At 43.4% G+C, this 25241-nt stretch overlaps 1 protein-coding gene across 1 annotated transcript in view; it reads left to right on the forward strand.

The window, feature by feature from the left end:
• Nucleotides 1-3783: 3783 nt before the first annotated feature.
• il1rapl2 (interleukin 1 receptor accessory protein-like 2) overlaps nucleotides 3784-25241 on the forward strand; it is a 329417-nt gene continuing 307959 nt past the window's right edge. Inside the window, exon 1 of the mRNA XM_041944223.1 lies at nucleotides 3784-3874. Within this exon, the coding sequence (XP_041800157.1) occupies nucleotides 3784-3874 (91 nt within the window). The remainder of the gene's footprint in view (nucleotides 3875-25241) is intronic.

Here is a 25241-nt window from a genome sequence, read left to right on the forward strand (position 1 = left end):
CCTCATACTCTCTTCTTTCTCTTTAATGCTACAGGCCCTGTGTGTCTGTGTCTGTGTGTGTGTGTTTGCGTGCCTGTGTGTCTGCACTAAAAGTCTTCAGCTCTTTTGTCCCTACATTTTGAATTTAGTCTTTCACTACATTTTCCTGTTGGAAGGTTTTAGCAACCTTCACGAAAAGACAGTCACATACCGATCCTTCCGACATTAAAGTTATGCTGTTTTGTTAAAAAACTCAGTTTAAATGTTGAAATAATAGTCTGATGAGGCTGTGATATCTGGTGTGGTTGCTGGGATGGTTGATGGTCTCAGGAAGTCTTCTTCCTCACCAGCTCCACGGTTCTGTAGCTGACCCTGATCTTCTTGTGGAGGAGGAAAGGGAAAGTGGGGATTTCCTTACAAGGTTTGATGAAGTATAACTATTTCTAGGTGTTTGTCTCCAAAACATAAGGTCTTGATGCTAAACTCCATTGGTATTTCTCCGTCTGTTTGTGTTTTGACTTTTCCAGGAGGGCCTGATAAACACTACCCACATATGACTGACTCACGCTTTGATTTTCCTCCGTGTTGCCTGTCAGACACTGGCTGCTTCGCTGTCTTTACCCGAAGACAACAGCTCAATTTAGCTGTTTCCGCAAACGTATAACATAACCTGACACCGCCACCTGAGACTGTCTGAAGCCGGAGAGTCCAGGAAGAGGCAGGAGAAAAACAAAGAAAACGCGGACCTGCTAAGTCTGCTTGGTCCCGTGTGCCTGTCAAAGTGTGCGCAGAGCCCAAAAAGTTCTGACTTCTATTGTCAGTGTGTTTTTACTTGCCGAGACAAGATATGAGAAGACAGCTCACCACTGCTTCTTTCTCTGATCTTTCGCCTTTTTGTCTTATAGGACTATTTAAGAAGTCCTCAGACCCTGACGCAGGACCACAGCTCGGCGTGTTCTGGCTGCATCAGACAGCTACACTAGACCGGACCCTCACAACTCATTCATTCCCTTCAGCTTTAGATTATTTTATTTTGTCCAAATATAAATCAGATTTTCTTAACGAGGTTAATGAAGTTCTTGGCTTCAGTTTGCGCGACTGAATATACGTTGTTGTCAGCACAGAACATATTGTCTCTTATTTTCTTATTTTACTTGACTTTCAACACTTCTCTAATATGTTTCTTCTGTTATCACAAAACTGTTTTAGAACACTATTGACTTCTCTCCATGTTAGTGGAGAATAACCATCAAACGCTGCTGGAAAACCTCTGGCTTAAAGGTGAAGTCAGCAGTTTAAACTTCAGGAGCTAAATTTGTCACCAATAGAGGTGATTGGTATTTAGTTTGGACAACAAATGTGGAGACATCATGTGTGGATAAGGCTGGATTTTATTGGCATATCTCATGTTGAAGCTGTCTTGCAATAGCAAGGGATGTGAATCTCACCCTGCAGCCATTCCTGCAAAATGACACCAGTACAGCTCAGCAACAATCATGTGTACAGACGGAAGGAAACAAGCCACAGAAGCCATACAGCTAGTGAGGATGGATAACATGGCTGGAAGACATCAATCATTTTCCTTAGCTTAAAGTCCCATTGAAATAATAATAAAGTCATATTTTTAATATGTAAAGCATTTTCTGTATTTTTTCAACCTTTTATTATTTGAATTTTTGTACAAGTCTTACACTACACGCTTCCACTAATCCTTTGAAATCCTGACTCCAGTGCTGGTATGTTGAAGTATACTGTACTTTCAGTTGAAAGTGATGACAGGCAGGATGCCTCGAAAGCCAGCAGAGATGAGCGATTGCCAGCTGGAAGTGGTGACATCATGCAGTATTCTTCATCATATTATTGTTCTTTCAGCTTTGTTCGCCACATCAGTTTGGTCATAGTTTTAGATCTCCATCCCATCATTGTATTGCCCATCCTCAAAGGGAAATATCTGGCTCTTGTATCAACACCATGCCAGGTTCTATCATCAGCTCTCCCACTGCTCATGTGAATCAAATGTGATTTCAATCAGCTCTAAAGCTGAAGTTTGAGTTCCCTTTATTGTCATAGGGTATGTATGAAAAACACAGTGAAATGACTGCTGGCATGGCTAATCTTCCTCTTCGATCTGTCCCTGCTTTACTGCGTGTGTGTGTGTGCGTGTGTGTGCGTGCGTGCATATAAACACTACAGTTTGTACAGAGAAAGCCTGAGAAAATCTGATTGTATTCTATCAATGTGATTTCACATCGCTGGCTCAAAGACTGTGTGTGTGTGTGTGTGTGTGTGTGTGTGTGTGTTCCTAAGCCTCTGCAGCCTTTGTATTCATGGCCTATGGTCAAATCTAATTTTGTTTCTGTATTTTGATTTTAATCAGTTGAAAAAATAGATTTTTTTTTCAAAACTCCACACACTCGTGCTTGAGATCAATATTAATGTTTTTTTCTGCCGCTCTCGCTGTCATCGTCGTAATAAAGCGTTTTGTTTTTCACTTTCTTTCAGCCCACGCACAACGAGGTTTGGGGTTACCCTATTTTCTTTTCACTGATAGCTTGTAAAGACTGAGAGATACAAACAGACATTTTCACATCCGCTTGAAAACAAATCAGATCTAAAGAAGACAAAGTAAGATTAGCCCAGAGGGTTGAGGGTTTTAAAAATTTTCTATGGGCTTTCAAACTGTCATACTAGGCCACACACTCAAATATTACACTTAGCATTAAACTGAAGGTCTGGTTTTGCAATTGTCAGTGGCCTCACTCTTCATTTGGTCATTCGAAGTTTAGCATAACGCTGCATTGCGTATTCAATAATAGTGTTTGTCTATGGCTGTCAGACTGTGGGGTGGGGCCCCCTGGGGGAGCATAGAGCCCCTGCTGGAGGGACGTGGATAACCAGCGGAAAAATGATTTATTAATTATTTACAAAAGGAAATTAAACAAAGAAATTTTTGCAGACCTTTATTTCATTAAAATTCAGCTTAGCTTTTAACAGTTGCTTATCCCATCATTGTTCATGATTGATGAAATTTACGGGGGCATTAGGGCGTGAACTGTCCTCTGCATCTGAAGGTCCGAAAAAGTTTGAGAGCCACTGGTGATTGCTATTAGCATGAAGCATACATATTTTGTAGCTTAGCGTAAGACACTGTATCCACCATTAAGGGGAGCATTAGGGCTTTGTCTAAATGCTTACAAGACCCAAGGTTTATGTCTGCAAGACACACGCACACACACACAATGCAAGAGCAGAACAGTGCATTATGGGACACATGCAATGGTGTAAATCCCACCATAAGGCCCGGTTTGGTCAGCTTTTTGGGCACAGAGTCACCACTCAGGATGTTCTGCTGTTGGCTGAAAACTGCATTTGAACTTGAGCGTTCAGTTCATGCTGGAGAGGCTGTCTGAATCCTGCCCAGACCCCCCCCTGCAACAACAGATCAGCACAGACAAACCACCAGGGGACACGACACCAAATATCACAGGAAAGCATCAGGGAGGCTGGCACTGCTGGTGATGATTGAAAAAAAACAAACAAAAAAAAACAATTCCAGGTGACAGGGACTGAGAGATGGGGGTCGGACACGATAACAAAATCTCCCACCTCCTCTCCAATTAACAGGAGTTGTGAGGAGCACAGAACTCTGATTTCAACCCTCTTTAATATACCTTTGATACAGTCTGGCTGCAGTTTGCTTGTTTCCGGCAGGTTTAAAGTGAGAATCAGAACGACACGTGCTACGCTCTCTTTACTGATCCCCGCTGTGTCCTGTTTTTGAAGGTGCCAGCGGAGAACAGAGAGATGAAGGCTTTATCCCTCCTCTTCCTCCTCCTCCTCCTCCTCGCCTCAGGAGCTTGTGACGGCGTCAAGTACATCTCCAAGAGGAACTCAGGTAGGATGAGCAGCCTTGGCGTTTGTTGTTTCCAGGCGCACTTCAGGCTGTGTCACTGTGCTGAAAATGAGCCTTTTCCTCCTTGAAAATTCTCAGGCTTTGTCTTTATTGAGTTTTTGGCTTTTGCTGATTTTCCCTTTGTTTTTTTTTAATCACTGTCATCCTTTTTCATTGCAAACACTCTTCAGTCTCCTCTTGAATAATACTACCTCTGGTCCTTTCTCATCTACTCCCCCTCACTCTTATTCTCCCTCTCGCTGTCAAATAACAATTCTCTCCCCTCTTGTCCTCTCTGATGCATTGATATCTCTGAAGTTGATTCTTTGGAAATGCATTTCTGCTCCTCTCTGGCCATTTCTTCCTTTTTCACGGCCGCCACCTCTGCCGCGCTCTGATAACGCTCGTCTCTAAGCTGTATCTGGGAGCTCAGATAGCTGTCTGTCTGTTTCCGTGCCTCTCGTCTTTCTGCTGAGGGCGTGTAATGATCAGCCTGTCTGCCTGCTGCTGGCATTGTTGCTGCTGCTGTGCTCATTTGTGTATCAGCGGCCAGCTGATGACAGATCTGCTGATGGTCTTTTATTCGGGATCGATTTGTTGTGTCTCGCTGATCGGCTTGACAGAGAGATTTTGATTGGGCTATTGATGTTTGGCATGCGGTCTCAGTAATGCTTTGTATGATACTGTATAGTGAGTCCAGTATGTGTGACACAGAGGTGAGCTATACATTATCTGGTTAGCTTCGAGTTTCATTCTGCCTTTGTGTTTAAATAGCATCAATTATGACACACAGAATATTTGATCTGCAGTTTTACAAGAAGAGGTTCTGTAATTATAGATATTATCAGCGGCGTTTGTAATTTTATTGTCATGCACCCCTGCCAAGTCTTTAAGTGATAAAAACACAGAAAATTACTTAACTGACTTTTTAGCAAACTCAGGTCATCTAATTATAACAATCCCGTTAGAATTGATTTCCCTGTAATGTAATCCCGTCTCACAATTTTGCTTGCTTGTAAGTGTGAGTGTAGGTCTTGGTGCTTTAATCGAGGGAATTTGAGGGCAGCCATTACAATCCTTTAGGGATCCTTTGTAATGACACACACAGCATCGAAGAATTACATTACATGGCCTCACCGAGCTACTGTAAAAATAGCAAAGTTCCAGTTAAGCTCGAAAGGCCCCGAAAACTCATTTTCTCAATAAGCTTCCTGCTATTAGTGACGGCATCCAGCACAAACACTTCTTAGAACGGTTTTATTATCGAAATTAATGATGTTATTTATTGTGTTATAAGTGGGTGGGGCTCAGTTGTAAGTTGTAGGTCACATGCCTACGTGTACCAATCAGGATTTTGCAACACGTGAACTGAGCCTGGTGGCAGTTGGCGGGCTGTGGGTCAGTCATATCTGATCAAACCACCCCCACGCACCACCCTCACAGTATTTTGAACATTGATGCCACTCTCAAGTCGTCATGGTCTATATGAAGCTACAGACAGCAGCTGGTTAGCTTAGCTTAGCACAAATACTTAAAGGAAACAGTTGCTCCGCCTCCTCACTAAAGTGACAAATCTGCCTTTTATTGGCCTGGAGAAGCTGTCAAGTGGAGACTCCAGGAGGTTACCATTCCCAGCCAAGAAACAGTCCATCACATGTGAATCAGTGAGCTTTAGAGGTGCTGGTAGGCGGAATTTGCAACCTTTGGATGGAACAAGGCGAGCTGTTGGCCCATTTCTGGTCTTTGTGCTAAGCTAAGCTAACAAGCTGCTGGATCATCGACATAAATGTGCAGACTTGAGCGTGGCATCCATCGTCTCATCTAACTCTTGGCAAGAAAGCGTATAAGCACATTTCCTAAAAAGATGAAAAATGGCAAAAGGATCATATTAGGATAGTTTAATGTACGACGGTAGTAAGACATCTTATGTAATATACAAATGATAATATTTCTGCTTGTAGGGAAACTCTGTCCTCTCCTGACTTCCTCTAAAAGGAGGTCAAAGGTCATGGTCATCTCCAGAACACCAGCCCTGCAGCTGCCAGCGATTTATTGATGTGGACAGTTCAGCAGAAACTTGCCAAAATGTCTTGCAGGCCACAGCGACACCCACATACCGTCCTCCTCATGAGCACCATGTGGAGAAACTTCCAGGCTGCGATGATGTGAAACGGAAAGGTGATTCATTTTTCGTCAGACAAACAGACAAAATGCAATGAGTAAAAATAACACAGCGCAATTTTGTCAACTTTATTTTGTGCGAGTAGATCTGCTTTCTCTGAAGCTCGCTCAGTCTCAGCTTTCACTTTCTCTTCCCGCGCCGTCTTCTTTCTGCATATCTGTGTCTCTCGCGCGCTCAACGCGCTGGCCGTGTGGGCGAGCTGGTGGGAGTTTGGTCGGTATTTGCCGTTTATGTGTGTGCGTGCGCTCGCGGGCATACCTGCATGTGTGAGCGGTGGGCTTTATGCCATATTGAACAGCGACTATGTGTGTGTGTGTTTGTGTGTCTGCTGTATATTTCCATGTTATAAGTGTGCGTTTGTGTGTGTGAACTCCCTAAGTGTGCTTCAGTATATGCTCCCTGGATGTGTGCTCTCCTCCTGTGTATGTGTGTGTGTGTGTGTGGGAGAGGTGCGCACAGAGCAATTATGTGATCAGAGCAGAGCCAAGCGGACATTTATGTGGGCGACCGCTACAGTCGGCCAAAGATGGGCTGTTAGATCTTTTCTCTCCCTCAGTGCTTGCGTGTGTGGAACTGGACACCATATGGATAGGAACTGCCATTTCCTATTGTCAGCCTCCCTGCTGTGCTTTGATGTGGCACCCGCCGCATCAAAAAGGGGACAAATTGTGATGAGACACAACACAGAGGAGGGTGGTGGTGGGTGAGGAGACACTTTACAGTGTTTTTTATATAGCTAAACACATGAATAATAAATAAGTGGCGGCTACAGAGAAAATGCAATGACATTGTGATCCAACGTATATCTGATCCCTGTAGGGAAATCCTGACTCGCCTCTCACGAAGGCAGCACAGAGGTCAGCTACTGTATGTATCACCAGCCCTGAAGCCGGGCTGGTTCGGTGCCTTCAGCTGGGTTGATGTCTGATGACAAGAGGGTTTCTCACGCTGCAACACCCCAACGCGCACAAGTAAGGCAAAGTGCACGAGAATTTACTCTTGTGCAGTCTTTTGTCAGCTGAGAGTTGCAGACACGACCAAATGGAGGCAGATCATGAAGAATGCATATTACAATATTTACAGCAGCTCGCAGGAGGCAATGCAATGGGAAGCAATTCAATATGTGCTGAAAGTACAGAGTAACTACAGTTATAAAGTAATTATGTGCAGAATTTCATTATATTTTTCCTCATTCACACCACCACTGTGCTGATTATCCCACTGCAGGGAGTCCTAATCCTGCTGCTGTGCACACTACTTGCTGTCATACCATATAAGGGAATATCCTGTGTATATTTTAACAATGTCTAATTTACATAAAGTATGTACGTTATTAAGATCCATACTCTATATGCAGGGCGAGTTTATATCAATCCATAACCCAATGACAACTGTTCAACACTCGTTTGGAATGAGAGTTATTTAAGATGCATTGGTGGTTTTATTGAGCCTTATTTTACAAAAAACCTGATCAACATGTAGAGGCTATTCATGATTTAAGGTCACGTCCAGTCTGAGTAAAGGTCTGTCCACCTCTATCAGTAATGGTGATCATCTCTCCAGACCCTCTAGCACTGTAGGTGTTTAAATGGGTTGAGCTTTGCGACTGAGCCCTGACAGGAAGCATCAGTATTCATCACATATCACCACTCATTTATTCAAGTCTACTTTTCTTTCTTTTAACCCATCTGTAAAAAAAGAATAGTATGCATTTCCATTTCCAAGAGCATCTATTTACGTAAGGTATTATTTTCTTCTAGACTGTAGACACGCAGAAATCACAGTGAAGCTAATGGTGTTGAAGTAACTACATTTACACAAAGGCAGAACTGTTTCTTAGATTAGCCCATTTTCCTGAAAGTGCTAATGAGCTCGACAGTTGCTGCGCCGGCATGACAATGCTGAAAATAATGCCTGGAAGTCATGCAGGCACATTTCTCAAACACACACACACAGGCAGAATCACACCCCCTCCCTCCTGCACACACAATCCCACGCATAAACACTCGGTCAGCCACACACACGCGGCTGCATTTACACGTGTGTACGTTTCCGTGTGTACGTTATAGAGAATTCAAACTCAGCTACTGCATCCTCCTTGCTGCATCGTCGCTCCATCTCTCCTCGTCGTCGCAGCGAAGGCCAGATCTTAACTGCTGCACCGCTCCAGACAAAACCAATAGATTAGCCGAGATGGCGAGCAGGAAGATAACGCAGATTCTTATCTAGATCCCTGCTGGGCTGATCCAGCAAGAGAGGGAGAGACAAACAAATCAAACATAAAGCTAGAGAGTGGTCTGTATGCGGTGTCTGCATGTGTCTACGTGCTGCATTGTCTTCCTCAATACTTGGGAATTAAAAGGGAATAAATGTAAGCGGGAGACCGAGAGCAACGAGGAAGGAACTATAATAAGAAAGATTGTGCTAAAATGCATAACAGCACCATTCTATGGTATTGATTTTTCTATATTGTGTTGTTTTTTAGCTCTTCGAGCGGGTTCACATCACTCCTGCTACACTTTCTTTATGCTGTTTTCTGTTTCTTACTTCTGGCCCACCTGCTTCGCTTTAAGAGTCGGTAAAGAGCTCCACATGATGTGCTGATACAGATGGTTCGCTCTGTGTGTGTGTGTGTGTGTGTGTTTGTACATTATGTGTGTGTCAGAGTGATTGAGTGCCACTGGATGCCCTTGTATTTATGTGTGTGAATGGTTCTCTGCGTGCGCGAGAGTGTTTTCTGACGCAGCTAAAACCTGAGATCAAAGAGCGATTAGATCTGAGTTTCATCTAATCGCAAATTAACTCCTAGCATGCAAAGCAGAGCAAAGATAACAGTGTGTGTGTGTCATGCTTCAGTGTGGAGTGAGACATAATTGCATTGTACACTATATAATGTAGAAACTTAGTTTTCTCTGTATTTGCTGACTAGCTTTGAGAAAAGAGACACACATAGTGAGCTGTCTTTTCTACTGGCACACACACACACACACGCACCACCTGCACACTACATCTAATTTGCAGGTAGAAAGCATTTGAAGTCGAGCAGGTTTTTCTGTTCTCTATGCAGCCACATTTTCCTCAGTAAAACGTCGACGCACTCGGTTTTTACGCTTGGCTGTGATCGACTTTGCTGCATGATGAACATTGTCAGCTTCTGTAAAACAGTGACTTCTTTTACTTTGTTCAAAACAGTGCATTAATATTAATCCCAAGCTAAATATAAAAACAATTTTTAAAAAGTCAACAATAAAGGAGAAAGTGCAAAAACACAAAATAGCGTCCAGTACTGGCGAGCCAGAAAGACTTGGGTGGTTATTCGAGGAGCGAATTTCTTTGCCATTACTCTTGGCGTTGCTCAAAGTGCTGAGGGTGAAGAGGCAAATTACTTATTCACCATTGTGGGGAATGCAGACAGTGACAGAGAACAAGAGAAGTAGAGCAGCGGATGAGAGATATTCAACATTTATAAGCTCTTATTGTAGTACAGCAGCTGGAGATAGACAGAGACAGTTGTGTTTGGCCTGGGATGCTGAACGGTGCAGTTAATGATGTAACATCATGGCGGAGCTGCAACAAATAACTTCATTTGCGAGGTAGTTTTCAAGCATGTCTGTTTTTTCATTTGCTGAGGTATCGACACTGTCAGGGACCGGTTTGCAGTAGAACAAAGGTTTAAAAGTGTAGATTTGTGACACGTTTCGGGGTTCAGAGGCTCAGGTGCAGACACAGACACGGCAGACGCAGGTTTGGCAAATAATGAGTTTTGTTTATAACAGAAAACGCTATGCAGACAGGGCATAGGAAAACTAAATAGACACAAACTACTAGCGCCCTCTAACGGGAAAAGACAATACTAAACCGAAAATTACAACAACTGAAAACCAACACAGACCTCAACGGTCTAGTGGGGAAAACAATATGGAGGGATAACTAATGAGAACTACTTTGTACAACAATAACCAAAACACTATAAACACTAACAGAAAATACCTAACCTAGGTTTATTGGCTGGACGAGCCAAGAACTGAACACAATACCAAGGGGTAATAGGTGGGGGCCGAAGAGTACAGGCTGGACGCAGGGCTTGAGGGTTCTTGGATGGCAGAGGGTGGAGGTGGATGATGTGGAAATGGAGCCAGGAAATGCAGCAGAACAGGTTGCAGTATGGCAGATGAGACCAGGCAGCGAGGAGGGAATCTAGAGCACAAAAACCAGAGTTAGAGCGTATTCCTTTTCAGCAAGATAATCTATGATTACTACCAACAGACAGACTAACTGATGAGCTTTTACGATCCAGCGTCGAGTAGTGGTCAGCAGGCTTCTTAAATAGAGGGGAGAATGATGAACAGGCCACTCCTCGCCGCAGCTGCAATCAGTTACTCCAGAATCAGGACCAGGTGTGTCTCCAGCCCATCAGAGTAGGCTGGAATAGAGTGATGAATGCTCCACTAGGCGGAGCCCGAGGTGGAGGGCATGACAATTTGAGTGTGTTTGTGGACCTCTCCACCACTTCACACATTTTGTTGAGATGAAATTAAAAATAGATCACCTCCCAGCCTGACTGTCTGCTCACTCCAACAACGTAACGAGCAACAGCAATGAACAGTAGGCGCTGAGGTCAGGGAGAGAGGCCCAGGTTGCATATCACATAACATGGCGGGCGTTTTAAAAACATTTTTTTTTTAAATGTTCTGCTCAAATCGCCATATCAGCGGTGCCAAGCCAGGTGGCGAGTTGCGCCATCAGTGGCACACGTATTTGATGATAGGTGGGATGGATCTGGTTTGCTAGTTAAACATTACCTAGCCCTTGTGCACTTTGTGCATCCTGAGCAAATTGGTTCGCAATCTGATATCAAAAAATGACGCGGAAATACATCCAAGACGCAGCTGCAGCCTTTTCCCCGGACTACACAGTTTTTTATGTAACATCAGAGTGCAGACAACGGGAGCTTGCTTTTCATCAGTGATCAGTGATTGTGACGTTTCTAATATAAAGTGAATGAACTTCAGTTCATCAAACAGAATTATTTGCTACTAACTACTGTAGCATAGCTCGGGCTCACTCAGGTGTTCTACAAATCTCCAGCGTTTAATGACAACAAGATAGCTTACAGCAAGGAACACTAGTCATTGCTGCCCTCTGGTGGTCCGGAGTGTTCATAACATAACGGGTACAATGATCGCTACAATTTGACAGACAGACGTTACTTTCCCTGGTAACTAATTACTTTTATGTGCAGTCATTGGTAAAGTAATCAAATTGCTTTGACAGAAGTAACTAGTAATTGTAACTAATTTCTTATAGCTACTACATTGCTCTAATAGCTTATGGTTAGCTGTTAGCTAGCCTGCTAGCTGAACTGTTACTTTAATCAGCTGCCAAAGTGCCAAAGTTACTCTTCTACCAAACAGCACTGCAATGTGCTACGTATGGTTAATGATGGAATTGCTGTTTTTCGCAATTAATGTTGAGCTTAGCATCTTTTCAAAGGACTCAATAATAAACGTTTTATTACAAACCTGATATTGAGATACGCTGATGCTATACCCCTCTGCTCTTTAGCTCCACACTTGTGCAGGTGACTCTGAGTGGGCAGAAACACAACCAACACACACCCAACTAGAAATATTCATGTTGCGTGCACATGTGGCATTGGCATTGATAATTCCACCGTGTGGAATCTGTGTGTGTATGTGTGTGTGCGTGCCCATCGTGACATTTAGCGTGAACACTTTTCTGTGTTTGCAGCACTGCTAGCAACCGCGTCTGCCCGCTTGACTAATTAACACAAGTGGCTTTGTCATGTAAAGACATCCACTTGACTTTTCTCCACTTTACATTCAGTTGTGCCTGCTGCGTGTGTGTGTGTGTGTGTTTTCTGCTCACACACCAATTACAATACACCGTCTCTCTCTACCTCTCTCTCTCACACACACACACTGTTGCCCTTTTGATACCCCTCTCAAACTAAAGATAAAAGGCTGTTCATGAGGCCTGCTGCGTGTGTGTGTGTGTGTGTGTGTGTGTGTGTGTGTGTGTGCATGCTTCAGCTTGCTCTAATTGAATGGCTACATGTAGCTTCAACTACAGCTATAGCTTACCGACCACCATAGATACTTGCTGCTCTCAGTGGCGTGCACTGGAAAAAGTAATCAGCCCTTTGAGATGGCACTTCTCTGCACTATGCACTGTATTTGAATCTAACACTTCTGAATTTGAATCACATCATTTAGACACTTGTTTCCAGAAAGTGAAGCGGGACTTAGCGCTCCATCTTTAATGATGGTGCATTTCATCACTCTCCCCTGATGCGTCTGTTATCACTGTGCCGTTCTCTACGCTCGGCAAGTGGATCATCTGAGACCAGAGCAACACGATGTGTTCTCTCCTCCCCGGCTAACAGAAGCAAAGGTGCTGTTTTCCCTCGTTGTGTCCCTGCTCCTCCTGAACGAGGACATCAGTTTTCTCTCAGGAGAAGCCTTTGTGGCAGAGCCTCTGTCTGTCTGTCTGTCTGTCTGTGTGCCCTGTGGCTCGGTGCTGTGGAAACAGGGAAGAGGAGAGAGCCGATCGGAGTGGTTGGGACTGATGCAACAACCACTGATAACGTATTTCTCCAAATCCCTACTTGTTTTCAGCTCCACCGCCGTTATGCCGCACGGCGAAGACATGACCAAAAGTCAGCAGCATCATACTGTAACACTCTGCAACAGGAACCACTAATTCAGAGAAAACCCTGCAGATACGTTGACAGTGTTGAACTGGTGATGCTCTTCAACAATAGCTTGACATTTTGGGAAATACATGCATTTTGAGCGTCAGATGAGGAGATCCACGCCTCATGAATCCATAACCTCATTCACACTCACTATGTCCCAGAAACTGTTGAGTCATTTATTCAGTGGGGAGGAGTCCACTGAGATGCATGCACACTGCTGTGTCTGTGCCATTATGAGACTTTTTGAGGGAACTATACATGAAATGTAATGAATGAAATGGCAGAGGGTAATTATAGTGCTATACAGCAAATAGGAAGTGATGTTAGACACAGCCTTGGAGTCTGTCACCACTGTGAGGTTGGATGGCGACCAGCCGAGATCCCAGGAAGTCACTGCGCCTGGCCAAGGAAGTTCCACCTTGAAACTCCCTGTGAAACCACATTTTTACATTTCTGTCAATGTAAGAATTAAAGAGACAATATGTAATATCTTAATTTCTGAGACTTTTGAGGTGTTTGTACCTCTGGACAGAGCCAGGCTAGCCAGGATTTTCCCCCATGTTTCTCAGCAAAGCTTAATAAACGGTCTTTCACCTAAAAACTTAATGATGCACGTCAAATGAAATCAAAGATTTAAGTGTGATGGAGCTCAGTCCAACTCTTTGATTCCTGAATTTAAGGAAAAACAAACTGAATTAAGACTTATTCTTGATTTACAGCTAAACATACTCTGCCAATACTTCTTCATCATCCACTCTCTCTTCCTCCACTCCTACTTCTATCCCTGTTGTCTCTCTTGTTTCTGCAGTGTCCTTCTTCTGTCCTCCCTCTCTCTCTCTCTCTCTCTCTCTCTCTCTCTCTGTCTCCTTCTACCGCTCTCTCTCTCTCTCTGTCTGTCTAATCGGCTTTAGAGGGGGACTCTTGGTCTGTAGCTGCCAGGCAATAATGTCAATGAGGGTGAGTGTGTGTTTAAACAAGGGGAAATGGAAGTAAAATAAAAGATAAGACGGTCTCTTCGGTGTCGCGTCCCACGTTTCACGTGTTAAATAAAGATGTATTGTCGTCATTAACTGGATTATCTCTGTCAAATCGACAAAATAAGAACTGGAAGTCAAATTTCTATTTTTTTTTCAAAATTTTACAAACCTTTGCTGATTTGAAAATGCCTCGTCGTTCCTCTCCGCCTTCCTCGCTTCCTCACTCTTCCTTTCCTCCCTTATTGTCCCACTCCCTCCCTTTCTGTCACCCCTCATCCCTCTTTCTCTCTCTCTCTCTCTCGTCCCCAATGTGTCCGTGTCTTTGTTGTTCTCCAAGGTCATATTAAAGATTCATCCATTCTCTGGTTCTGCAGTCAAATATTGATAAAGGCTGACACCGCTTTGACTCTGTACACCTTAGGGTTCCACTCTACATGCGCACTCACACACACACGCGCGCGCACACACACACACACACAACCTTGAATGTCCATGCACCTATAATGCACACAAATACCAATATGACTGTTGTACAAATACAAACGAGAACAAATATGAGCGTTCAAACACGAACACACTGTCACAGCTCTGTCAGTGAACCATAACAACTTCATTTTTTCTTGAAATGACAGATTTTCTGTGTTTGTTTTTTTTTTTATTTTACACTCACACCGAGTAACAGTTGTTTTTACAATAAGTTGTGTGTATTTCCTGGATTTTACTGTCCATTATTGGCAGTGTTTGCATTAAGGGTGTATGTCAAATTTTAATTGACTTACAAAGATGGATGTCTTGCTCCGCTTGAATGTGCAGAGAAAATGATTTGATTTGAGGAATGAGCACAATATGAGAAGCCAGTGATGATCCTGTATGTAAATCGCACAGGCTTGACATGAAAACTTCAGAGCACAAACACTGGGAACAGACTTTTCTGTGTCCGCTAGTTCAGCTAGACTTCTACATCCTGACACATTCTGAAACTTTGAGGAAGAAGTAGTTTTCCTTTTGAGCCACCTCTGAATGTTGAACATTTTATAATGTCTAAAAATGTATCTGGAGGATATCTTGAACATTTGTTGTAGCTTTCACACTCGAACGCTGCTTGTCATGGTGTCAGACACAAATCTGCAGAGAGAGAGTGTGTGTGTGTGTGTGTGTGTGTGTGCTATGTCAACACTGTAAGGATTTGCAGTCTTTCTAGTAAGTTTAGTTTCTCAAGTGGTCGGCCTGACTTCATCATATTACAGTACATCACTGTCCTCTGTGAGTTCATTTGTGTGTGTGTGTGTGTGTGTGTGTGGTTGCGTGCTACATGTGAAATTGTGATAAAGTACATTTGAGCAAACACTTGCATGTCTGCTGAGGTGTGCCTGTGTGTGTATGTGTGTGTGTGTGTGTGTGTGTGTGCTTGACAGTAATGAATTTGGACAGGGGACCCGAGGGAAAGAGACTATATGCGGCCCTCTATTAATTATCCCCTTAACACAGGCACATGGCCAGAATGTGCATAAAGATGCAAACGTGCACAAATACACTGCACTAGTGTCGCATCGGCAGAAACTAGTGTCGCATCGGCAGAAAAGAGCACACACACACACATACACACGGTATACAGCATGTTTTCCTCTTTCTCTCTACCTTTCCTTCCTCTCTTCTCTTATCTTCTCTTCTCTTCTCTAAATTATAACTTAATACCCACTCTCTGTCTCCATCTTACAAACATTTCCTCTTCCTGTGGATCCCCTCTGTCTTCATCTCAATCTGTTTTGCAATTACAAAAACACAACTTCACAGCTGGACACACACACACACATCATGTATGTTTACATAGTTATGTACATTAAGCACCACACAGACACACACATGCACACACACTAAGCCCATTTGCAGTGGCAGCGCGAATAAATAAACAGATTATGTTCGGAGTGGGATAGTAAGCCTGGAAACAAATGAATGTCTGGACACCTGCCTTATGCAAAGAACAAACAAATGCATAGTACAGGAAGAAATACACACATGCTCAACACCTCAAAACAGACACTGACCTACAAAAATGTACCAACAGAGAGCAACACACACATACTGCACACAAAGGCGCATACATTCAAATCTACTGATACACTGTAGAAACACATGAATGAAAATACTGAAATACAACAGAAGATGACAGAAAACATTTGGTATATAGGCGCTCATTAACATTACATTCTCCATGGGAAGATCGTGGCTGAAGACTGATGGCAGTTCTAGACCTGGGCTTCTCAAAGCTTGGACCTCAGTCTGCATCCAGAATGAACAGCTAGTCAACCCGGACCCACCCCATAACTGGCGGCCAATGGGCCATGAACTCAGAAAATGGGCACATCTAACGGTACTCAACAGTGGAGGAAGGCCAGCCCGTCCTGAGAGTGATGGTCCACTAGCTCGCCAACCCCTGTCAACGACCCAAAAAAACCTTAATTCATAGCTCACCCATTCTACAGAACATGATTATTACTCCATTCTCTCTCCTCTGTAGACCCACCATCAAGCACCCAGTGTGGTTAAATGTAGTTGAAAGAATCTGTCTGTCAGAAATAAATATGGACTTATTGTCTGAGCCTTGTCTGCCTCATGCTGGCCCAATCACAACAGATGTGACTCTTAATGGATTCAATATTATTTAGTTGTCAGCTGTTAGCCTGTAACAACAAACCAAATCATCCCATAAATAATACAGAGGGCATCTTTAAACCCTTAGCTACCTTATACTTACTGTACACATTACACTATAGACCCCCACCCAAAACACATTCCACCTGCAGCCATCCAGCCCACCCCAAACTCCACCAACCAGTAATAAGCACATTGAAACATCATGGGGCACAGTGGCTTAACTAGCCATTAATAAGGAGGAGAGAGACAAAGAGAAAGTCAAAGGGGGGAAAAAAAGTGAGGAAATGAAAAGGAAACAGAAGACAAAGAGATAGATAGAGATGAGGGAGTGGGGGTGGGGGAAGAACGGGAAAGAGAGAGGAAGAAGAGCGAGAGAGAAAGAGAAAATCTAACACATAGTCCTCGCTGTCAGCCAGTGTGTAATTAAGTTCTGCACTCTGTCACCATCACTCTGTAGAACTGGTAATTTAACTGGGCCTGAGCCAGGAGAGCAGATCAGAGGAGGGGAGAGCAGGGGCAGGGGCACAGGAGGGGGGGAGGAAACGAGGAGAGCGGGGGAGGAGAGAGTGAAGGAAGAGGACAGAAGTTAAGAGAAGTTACTGTAGAAGACGATTCGAAATAAAGAGGGGATGAGATGAAGGGAGGTGAAGGCGGTGTAAAGGAAAAGTAAAGGGGATTGCAGACACGGGAGAAGAAAGTAAAACAGAGAGATGATGGCGGAGAAAGAGGGAGGAGAGGACAATGGGGGAAAGAGGAGAGGAGCGAGGACTACAAAGCAGCAGATAATTGAATAGAAAACTAGATTTTCCAGCTGTCTTGTACGGAGCTTCGGGTGTCTCAAAGCTGCCAGTTGCCTGCTTACATTCGTTTAAGTGTTGCCAGGTCAGACTGCTTAGTGGCTTTAACAAGTCGGCCCATTTAAGTGGAAAATAGCAATATTTAAAGCACCTGTAGATCCTCGCTCCACCCTCTCAGGTGTTTAGAGCTCCTATTAGGACCCAGTGGGCGTGTACAGAATGTGCTTGATTGATTTCCTCCTCAGGTATGTATCTTTCAGAGAAATAGTGTCTCAAATTGAATGATAGAGACGTGAAGCTGGGCTTAACTCCATCCTATTTCAACTAATGAGCCAGACTAGGTCCAGGTTTTTTTTTTTTTATCTTAACAGGTTTAAAACCTTCTCAGTTAACCCCCTTAACATGAAACTGCTTTATTTCACTCTGCATGGCAGTCTCATAATGAGGACTATTTTCATCTTACTATTAGATCTTATTATTAAGGTAATGTAATATTCACCAAAATTCAACCTGACATTGGTGTCTTTGGAAACTTTGGGATGACCACCAGATTTTGGCATGACAACAAATTGAAAAGTTTTGTGAATCGCTGCTGATTCCACTGAATTCTTTCAGGATTTTTACAGTGTGCGGGGTGGGTGCAGTGACTGTGACTACACCCAGCACTGATGTCACACGATCTTGAAGTTGCATCTGACTAGAGGGTTTAAACGCATCAGTGGTGCAGCTTCCTGTGTGACCCTGCAGGCACAGATGCCCCAGCAGTCTTTGGTACAGCCGTAAAATAATGATATTATTATTACCTGATAACCATGCTCAACCTTAAACTTTATATCAAGCAGCTCCATTTAAAAAAACATGATGACGCTTTCACCAATGAACTGACTCAAATATAAACCAATGTATTAAACACCAGATACAGATACAGAGAAAAAAATAGGCACAATTAGACGAGCCACATAAAGCCGCCCAGTGCACCACAGTCAGATGATAAAAATCTTAGCTTAGCTTTAATAGTAAAGTGTGTCTCTTGTTATATCTGTTCAAAGGACAAATCAGCAGAGATAATGAGCTGCACGGTATGAATGTGCTTCTGTGTTTCAGTACCATTTGTCTCCATTCCATCACTAATGTCATTGTCATGTTTTGTTGATGCTGTAAGGGTTACGAACAGAAAAGCAATCACCTGAATAGACTGCCCAGAGACAGGGGGAAAGAAGGAGTGATGGAGCGACACTGGAGACCAGAGGAAGACAAACATGAACTGTAAAAATGTGAAAAGCAGCAAAATTTAGATAAAGATGAAGACGAGTTAAAGACGGTGAGAAAGAGAGGAGAGAGAGGCAAGAAGAACGGGAGGAAGGCAGGAAGTAGTGGACTGTAGTTAAACAACAGAGTAAATGGCTTTTCAATGTGTAAGTCTCTGAGGACATGACAGAGAGAAAGAAGAGAGGGAGGGATGTTAAAAAAAGAGCAAGATGTGACACTGATGAACCTGCTACCAAGTCTTTGACCTTGCGTGTGAGCGTGTACGTGTGTGTGTGTGTGTGTGTGTTTGCGTGCATAAGAACACAGAGGGGGTGGTAAGAGTGTGGCAGATTAACTCCATGGGGAGTCTGAATGGACGAATGCACAAGTGGGACTGCATGTGTGTTTGTGTGTGAAAATAAGTGCTAAAGCATTTGACTGAAGGGCAATTAAAGGATAGTGTGTGTGTGTGTGTGTGTGTGTGTGTGTGTGTGTGTGTGTGTGTGTGCGTTTAAACGATGGCCCGTGTGAGGCCACACCGCTGTGTAGCTGTGTATTGACATTGTAATTACCAGTGAATAATGTGTGGCCATATGTGTGTGCGTGAATGCATGCGTCTTGTGTGCGGGAGTGTGTGCATCAAGTGTATTCGCTTGGGGAGACTTGCTATTGGCATTCTAATTAGACTGAATGATATACTCTCGCTATTAAGACCAGAGCAGGGCTGTACGTAGCGGCAGTTGGGCCATGCTGCTTCACCCGCCGCCATGTTTGCTCCACTGCCTTGCTCCATGGCTGTTGCTAAGTAACTGATAGGGATTATGTACTTACTACAGATTAGCCTACTCATGTGCTACCTTTAGGAATGCAAGTTTTTTTGAAGGTGGCCAGAAACACATTTTTACATTGTTTTTTTACTGAGAGTTAAATGGGAAAGACTACAGTCAGGACGCACGCAATAAGCTTCCAGTCTTAACACTACACTCTGCAACCCGCAGACAGAGTATTGTACAGCCGCTCAACTAACTCAGCACAATATTCAGTTGTCCTTCCACACTGACTGCAGGCTACTTGTTGCATTGCACTGTGGGAGTTCTTTGCACTGCTCTATAGTTTGAATGGACTCTTTAAATAATGGATTGTTGACAGACTAAGAAACCAACAAGAATGACTTTCTGTGGTTCTTTACTTCATACTGTATAATCACACCGTATATTTAGCCTAGGTTACGCTGCCACGTGGAGTTCCCACACAAAATACTGCTCTACCAGCTGCTATAACGAAATGAAAACACGGTAGGTATCAGAAATGTATCAGCCCATGTAACTCATAGAGGATCGGTAGCAAAAAAAACGTGACCAGTGACCAGCCCTACTCTGCCTCTGACTGGCTATTACTCATGTCCTTCACTGGACGGGTTGGTTTGGTTTGGAAAAGAGGGGTGCTGATCAAGGTAAGCCAGTTCAGAGACAGAGTAAGCCGGGTCATCCTTTCACCAAAGTGGGATTTGTAAATTTGCAATTGAAGCGTCCCTATAATTACTGCAAATTACAAGATACCTTCATTGAGACATTTCTTTTACAGAAGCCAGCGGTAGAGCAGCTAACTCACATGTGACAACAAGACTTTGGCTGTTTTTACCCAAAACTCTACCACTCAAACGTGGGAAAAACTGAATGTTGTGTTGCACTGCAGCTGGTTCACCGGTGAATGAACTGCCACTCTACATGCCTGACTGACTTCACAGAAAACCGCACGGTCGCTCTCTTTGGCGTCGTAAAAACTAGCCAGCCATGGACAGACAGGATGCATAAACACCTCAGCAGGAAAAAAACAGAACATGAATAAATGTAAGGCTCTTCAAAACTGGAGCTGCCTCTCAATGACGTTACCATGATGACATATCTGAAGTGATCTGTTAGTATGGTAATCAGACTGAAACATCATTCCCTTTCACATGAAATTACGAAACAAACAAGGTGCACCAGTGTTTTAGGTTTAGGCAGCAGAGGTGAAACACATGAATTCCACAACACAGTTTGGATGCCGCTGGCTCGTTCAAATAAATTCTAACAATATAGCTTGGTCGAGCTGTATGTTTTTTAATTGCCAGCCCTACTCTTTACTGCCTCAAGTTCCAGCCACTGAATACGAGCTTTTATTCACGTGATTTACTGATTTATAACATTTTCGGCTAATTTTGCGCCATCTTTGGACACATTTTCCAGTGTTTTCCTCTCTCTCCTCCACACTCTCCCGTCCTCCTCCCTTTGCCCTCCCACTCTTTTTTTTGCCCCTCGTTCATTTACAATAGAACTTGACAGGGAATCATTAGCCGCATAATGAAAAGCAGCAGACCAGTAATATATACCGTCACTGTCTATTACAGCCTCCTTAGCCTAAAGACCTTGAATGTAAATGAGGCTATATTATGTTCTGTTAAAGTCTGCGTCGTGGGTGGCTCAGAAATGCTTTTAGGACACAACACAGACAGTTATTGTGTTGCCTCCACGGTAAGTGATGAAAGAGCAGATTGACATGTGCAGCAAATCGTTAAGTGTGTCGTTGTGAGCGGTTGAGGAGTTATTGCAGCTTTTGTACGCTAATAAACGGGTCTGTATGGGTTTGTGTGTCAAGGAGAAATTCCCTTGAGGTTCTGAGACTCTTGATTTCATCACAAATTAGTTAATACATAGATTTATATATTTTGTTTATGTGATCCCGGCTGTCAGCCATGAAGCAATCAAGGACCCACTAGATCAAAACTGTACTAATGCTCAGGATCTGATTGGCCGGGATTGAAGCCAAGATTGGGTTACAAATTGATTTTTTTTTTTTTTTTTCAAAATGAAAGTGGCACACAAAAGCTTCTCTACATGCACACCAGATGTTTCAAGCCTCTCTCTCTGTCTCATGAGCAAAGTGGATCTAGTCGCTGATGGAAAATAAGGTTTAGTTCGTTCCACGTTTTGACTCAATGTGACAGATACATACACAGTCAACATTTAGGTGAATATGTGTATCAGAGCAGACTCAGGATCAGCAGACAAAGGATGAGGGCCAAGAAAACTTGATTGTGACATACTCAGCTAGTTAAGTACATTTACTGAAATAAGAAAAGCGTCTTCAAATTTAAAGGCAAAATCATCAGGCGTTCCTGGGGACATTACCCCTGCCAAGAGCCTTAAATGGCATTTAATGAATTTGAATGCAGTTTCTAACCCTATGTTCTCTCAGCCAGAGGACAGCAGAACGCAGTTTTAAGAGGCGCCGCAATTATTTTTCACAACCTGTTGATAAAACGTAGAACAGTTGAAAGGCTTAAGTCACAAGTCGTTGGTGTTGGCTGCAAGCTCTTTTGATTTTATCAAGTTTGAAGTCATCAGATTCATAACTGGAGCTCAGGTCATGTGACTTGAGTCCAGGCAGGCCATTGGCAGAAAGTGCGCAATAGCACGGATAGAAGTTTGCACCAAAGTGCTTCATAAAAGGAAGTCTGATTTTCCTCTGTTGATTGCCTTCCAGCCAAGTTAGCTCCACCAGCTTTTGCCACCCACAATATTTCCAGTCCCACCTGCTGTGTGTGTGTTTTGTCTTGCCAGTTCTGGTCCGAACGCAGCAGCAGGACAGAGCTCGTTTCAACTGCAGCGCGCAGAGGAGAGCGGGCCATGCTCAGTGTAGACACTAGCCCTTTTGTCAGGTGTCACGTCTGGATTGTGCACATGTTCTTTCACTGATCGCTTTCAGAGTGTATTCTGTCGCAGTCCATTTGTGTTTCTGTGCTTGCTGCATCTGGACGCTCCTTACTTTGAAATATTGTTATCAGTCCAGCCAAATGTGTGCCTGACCGCCTCTGTCGATGGTGGGATTCTTCAAATCGTAATGTTTCTTGTAATGCCGGTAAATATAGAGACCTTTGTGATGCTCGTTTCCATGTTTGTGTGAGGACGGCCCTGCACACACACACAAACACACACACACACACACACACATGTGAAGATGGAGGAATAGATAACTTTTCACAGCTGACAACAGTTGGAAATTGCAACAGTAATAGAGATATCAGCAAAAGCTATCATGTTCACTGTAGTGGAATACACGTCCACATAGATGCATGGGTTGCTATATGTGTGTGTGTACACGCATACATTCACACACCAATACACACCGAGCGGACTAAACTGGAGTCTGAGAAAGAAAGATTGGAAAACTATTAGCTGAAATGTGATCTTAGTGTCTCCATAGACATTGCAATCTTTCTCTGGGTCCACAGCTCCAGTCCTGCTCTTGCACTCGCTTTCTGTCCATGCACACACACACACAGACTCCCACACACACAAGCAAAATCTATTTTCTTGTCTGTGTCCCTGTATTACAGTGCTGTTATTGAGGAGCAGAGGGGCTCAGGGAGGGCGAGGCTGAAGAGGCTGGGGCGAGAGAGGGAGAGAGCGCATGGAACAGAGCGAGAGAGGGCCAGATATCGGTTGTGATTTGGGACTCCATACAGATTCAACAATACGTACAGAGCCCAGCAGCTGAAAATTGCAGCTGACATTAAACTCTCCTTCGTTTTCTGAAGATGAAGCCGAACACAATATAACTTCTCCGAGATCACAGTTGTTCCAAGCCAGCCAGTTTGGAGGCATTTTGCAGAGGAAAAGATAACAAAAGGCTCGCTGTCAGCGCCTCGAGATACATGAGACTCTTCAGTATAGAGTGTTTATAGTGTATATGGAGGGAGTTATTCTTGATGCTGGCTTTTTTACAAGTGTTCTGCCAAGTTCAAAAGCTAAATTCAGCTTGAGTAACTGGAAGTGAGACACTTCACTCCTCCATACTTGGATGTTATGAAACTTTGCCATTGTGTAATAGACTAAAAATAAGAGTCTAAGAGCATCTTGTCTGGCTCGAGGACCTTTTAATATATGAAGCAACCTCACATGACCTGAAAACCTTAGCTTGCAGTTTTGGCAGCACCTTTTATCGAGGGCGCAACGGGAGCACGCCACGATGAAAGACATTTACCGCTTTGTTGTAACTTCAGGTCTATTTTGGATTTTGAGACACACATTCCTGAGTATATTATAAAGCAGATAAGTAGCACCCTGCTAAAAAAAACAAAAACAAAAAATGTCTTTCACATGGAGCCATATGGGAGTTCCAAAAATGGTGCCCATGGTTGAGTTTTGGCAGCTACACTTTGTTGAAATAGTTCAATATGCATACTCCAAGAGTGAGGTGACAAGGTTGATGTAAGGTGTTTTTAATAATCTCCATTTTTTCTTGCATCACTTCCATATCTTTGTATTAAGTACAGAGTTGAAGCCAAGAGAAAAGAGGTGTCACAGTCACACTTTTTATGCCCAAATATCCAGGCTTTGCTGCACTTCCTACTTCTGCCGTCCCTAATGAAAGATTTCTCATTATTCACATTGTTTTAATGATTCTAATGATCCATATTGCTCTGATCATTTGAAAGGCACAACCAGTTTCGTATTTGTTGGCTGGTGAGAACAGTCTTGCAGTATCCTGTGTGCTTTGTTTTCTGATCGTTTAGCTGCAGATGTTCCTCTGTGTTCATAAAGTCCCTGCAGCTTGCAGCAATAATCCAGCCTGAGCATCACAGCAGGAACCCCCTCAGGGAGCTCTCACATTTCCAGTGTGTGATGAAGATGAGCGAAGTCCATTTATTTTCTGCTCGTCCTATGGACACACAGAGGGCAGCGTGGCTGCAGCCTGGGCTCTGTCACAGCTGTCCTCAGCAGCTCGGCTCTGTTTGCATGTATCTGTATTCTGTACACAACATCTATCTACAGATTAGACAAGTCGGACGTGATGATGTGGCTCTCATTACGTCACGACATGGTCAAATTTAACCAAAGTTAAAGCTAACATCAGCAGCAGGTGTTTACAGGTGACTCTGGTACGGAACAACTCACTCTGTTTCTAATTCTTCTAAAATGTGCACCCTGTCCATGTGTCCATAGGGGGACACAAGGTATTTGAATCCAGTGGAGGCATGGTTCACGCCATGGGATGGCAGTGTCTGTCTGTTGTATCATTGATCAATCAGTCTGCCACTATGAAATAACTCTAATTATGGGATGAATTTGCCATTGAATTTTCTATTTCCATTTCATTTCATTTTAATTTTCTTTTCCATTGGCTGGTGGAAAACTGGCCACAGGCACCAATGTCTGAATTTTGTCTCATGGTTGGCCAGTCACAACCTGCACTTCTACCTTCAAAGGAGACCGTTGGTAGGTCAGCTGAGAGGTTCAAGCTTCTAAACCTGCATGTAGCTCACGTAGGAGCTATGAGAATTACTGTTATCTGTGTTTGTGTGTGTGGTGGGTGTGTTTCACTTTGCGTGTGTGTGTGTTTAGCTGTTTTCTGGCTATTTTCTCCTCCTGTGTGTCAGGCCCTTCCAGGCAGCATCAGACTGTCGCTGGTCTTCAGTTCTGATTACGCACATCCTTAATCAAGGTTTCAGATGCTCTTTGAACCACTTCTTCCTTCCTGAGGCGACACACACACACACACACACACACACACACACACACACACACACACATCATTTTTCATTACATAGACTTACATTCATTTCCTGCCGGCTTACCCTAACCATAACCATGACCACTCGTTGCCTTAACCTAACCTTAGCCCAAACCTTAACCCAAGTCTTGCCCTAAAATTTCATAATTCACATTTAAGAGTCTTGCATTTTGTCCCCATAAGGAATGCATGTCTGCGTAAACAGATTTATGTCCTTGCATTATGAGTAATACATGGC

This window comes from Chelmon rostratus, chromosome 9, assembly GCF_017976325.1.
Source record: "Chelmon rostratus isolate fCheRos1 chromosome 9, fCheRos1.pri, whole genome shotgun sequence".
NCBI classification, from domain to species: Eukaryota; Metazoa; Chordata; class Actinopteri; order Chaetodontiformes; family Chaetodontidae; genus Chelmon; species Chelmon rostratus.